Source organism: Oncorhynchus mykiss, chromosome 25, assembly GCF_013265735.2.
Source record: "Oncorhynchus mykiss isolate Arlee chromosome 25, USDA_OmykA_1.1, whole genome shotgun sequence".
In the NCBI taxonomy this organism is placed as follows: domain Eukaryota; kingdom Metazoa; phylum Chordata; class Actinopteri; order Salmoniformes; family Salmonidae; genus Oncorhynchus; species Oncorhynchus mykiss.
The window spans coordinates 22,497,914-22,500,623 of NC_048589.1; the positions used below are offsets into that span (position 1 = coordinate 22,497,914).

Below are 2,710 nucleotides of genomic sequence, written 5' to 3' on the forward strand. Positions count from 1 at the left end.
TTCGAATAACTCCGTCTACAAAAGTTTAACATATATTATTTTTTGTATTGTTTCCTGCCATGGCTGTGCGTAACTGTAGAGGCCTCAAGGCTACAAAATGAAGGAAAACCTAACCAATATGTTTTGGTTTATTTTAGCCCATATTTTTTTTGCATGCCCTAAATATATTTGAGGAATTAATTAATATATAGTATATGAATATATAATACTATTTATTTTATTGAGTGGATATACAAATAACACACATGAAACAAATGTGACGTCTTTTTGGTTTTATTGGAAACGAATTATTATGATTCTAATGAAAACGTTGTTTCTTAGTTTCCATAGCAGGAAGGTGCTATACATTTAATCCGAACAAAAATATCATAAATTAAGCAAAGGGCAGTCCAGTTTAAGTGTCTCGTTGACTTAAGAGTTCGTAAAAGGGGGTTGATTGTATATTAACGGGCAGGAGGGTACCTCCTAAATCGGATAAGCGCATAAAGGAATTGCGTTATAGTTGTAACCAAATTTAACGACAGACAAAAGTCAGTCTAGTTATAAGTTACCACAGTTTAATTTCATATATGTAGGCCTATTCAATCTGGTAGAGTTATCAGTCTTTTCAAGGATAGTATCAGTTTGCCTTTAGGAGCCTAGATCCACAAGGCTCGACGTTAGAGGTCCCAGCAACGAGTCTTGGAGTTGGTGCGGGTGTCCGTGCATTCCATGCAGCGGCTGTGCGCCACCGAGGCCGGTCATAGGGTAAGAGGAGACGCCGGGGTGACTCATATTTCCCTGGAGCAAAAGCAAAGAGTTCTGATCAGGGCTTTGTGGTGGAGAGAACTCATCTTCCGAGCTGGACATGAGCGACTTGCCGCCGTCGAGGGGAGACAGCTGGTTCTGTTTGTTGTTACCGGAGTTATTGTTTTCGCTGTTCTCTCTGAGAAGGGAAGATATGTCAAAATTAGTGATGAAGGCCTTTTGGACACAGGTTTACAGAATCTATAGTCGTATAGGCTAAAAACAAGCCATACATTTCAATAATAAGACAACAACAATCCAATACAATATTGGTTTAAACTTTAGGAGAAAGCAATTTAGAAAATATTAAATCCGTTTGAATTATTTGTACATTTCAATTGCAAAATGTAAACTTTTGGTCACATACTTTTAATTATTTCATTAGAACAATATATCTTATCATACTGATTCCATATGTTGACGACTTAAACGCGTGACCTGTAGCTCCAATTGTATATGTAACATTATCTAAATAGCTATAACTTCTTCAGATGCCAGAAATGTTTAGAACACTATCGAAATAATGATAGTCAATAGGCTGTCATTGGTTCCATTTCAAATGTTTGCAGGCCATAGGCTTTGTTTAGGGTTATCACACTAAATGTTGGAAATGTAATTTACTGTGGATAAATTCTAACTTACAATGGACAAATCATTCAGCATACATTTACTCTAATATTATTTGGGCCATCTAAAAATCAGCATAAGGACATGTCACTGGAAATTAATTAGAAAGTTTGGAATTTATTCAACGAAATTCCACCTGGGAGATTACGCATGTGATGATGTTCCGTTTATTATATTCTACTATTAATTTATAGGCCCATATGGCAACATTTTACTTTTTGATTTAAGCATACCTTTCTTTAGCTTCTGCGGCTCTGTCTCTCTGGCGTCTGTTTTTGAACCAATTGCTGACCTGCGTAGTGGTCAGTCCCGTGGCCTCGGCCAGCTCCCTTTTCTCTCGCGGGGAGGGATAGGGGTTATGCGTGTACCACTCTCTCAGAACACCCCTTGACTTCTCCTTAAAGCAATAACTGGTCTCCTCGCCGTCCCAGATCGTGCGGGGCAGAGGGAATTTCCTGCGGACCCTATACTTCCCCACGGCTCCAAGCGGTCGGCCGCGCAATTTCTCCGCCTCCACGTAGTGCGCTTTCAGCCACAGCTGCTGCAGCTTGGGATGATTGTGCGGGGAAAACTGGTGGCTCTCCAGGATCTTATATAGCTCTCTGAAGTTCCCTCGGTGGAAGGCGACCACCGCCTTTGCTTTCAGTACACTTTCATTCTTGTGGAGGTGGTCACACGCTGGGAGAGACCAGAGAAAACGACCGAGCCTCTCCAGATTCCCTCCTTGTTGCAGGACCTCGCAGACGCAGGCTACTTGCTCCTGGGTAAACCCAAACGAAGGTAGTATTGACATGATGTCCGGTCCCCAGCCCAATCCAGAAGGATGATGAGAGTCAAAATATTATTCACTGTTATTCTGTTCCAGAACCCTGTACAATCCGCCCGGGCAATATCCACTCAACCCCTGATGCGCACGGGAGATTCGGATGTTGATTTTTGGGACAATTTGTTCCTGTTGGAGATATGTCAGGCTTAAAGAGAGCGCTGCGCGATTCGTTGATTGGCTCTTCCACTGCCCTATACCCTGGCAGCCGAGCAGAACTGAGTTTGCAGCTCCGTTTCCTCCCTGGGGGGAATACGTCAGGGGCTGAAATTGGAGCCCCCCCCCCCCCCCCCCCTGTACTCCTCTCCAGCGTTAGCGGAGGGAGCAGAGGTACCTAAATGCTAATCAATTATTACAGACCGCTTAAAGGGCATTTTTATCATGTCCTCGCCATGTTTTTGGAGAGTTTCAGACAGGGCTTGAAGTTAAGTAAGAGATCGATGGATATAGCTGAAGTAATTTACTGCATCACCA

At 42.6% G+C, this 2,710-nt stretch overlaps 1 protein-coding gene across 1 annotated transcript; it reads right to left on the reverse strand.

The window, feature by feature from the left end:
* Nucleotides 1-257: 257 nt before the first annotated feature.
* six1a (SIX homeobox 1a) lies at nt 258-2,424 on the reverse strand. The gene is made up of 2 exons (XM_021584956.2): nt 1,647-2,424; nt 258-925 (listed from the first exon to the last, which is right to left on the reverse strand). The coding sequence occupies exons 1-2, from the start codon at nt 2,204-2,206 to the stop codon at nt 631-633; spliced, it is 855 nt and encodes a 284-aa protein (XP_021440631.1). The 5' UTR covers nt 2,207-2,424; the 3' UTR covers nt 258-630.
* Nucleotides 2,425-2,710: the final 286 nt, after the last annotated feature.

Coding starts and splice junctions, on each gene's coding strand:
- six1a (XM_021584956.2), bottom strand. CDS start 2,206: ATGTCAATACTACCTTCGTTTGGGTTTACCCAGGAGCAAGTAGCCTGC. Junction 926..1,646: donor GCCGCAGAAGCTAAAGAAAG/GTATGCTTAAAT, acceptor TTCCCTTCTCAG/AGAGAACAGCGAAAACAATA.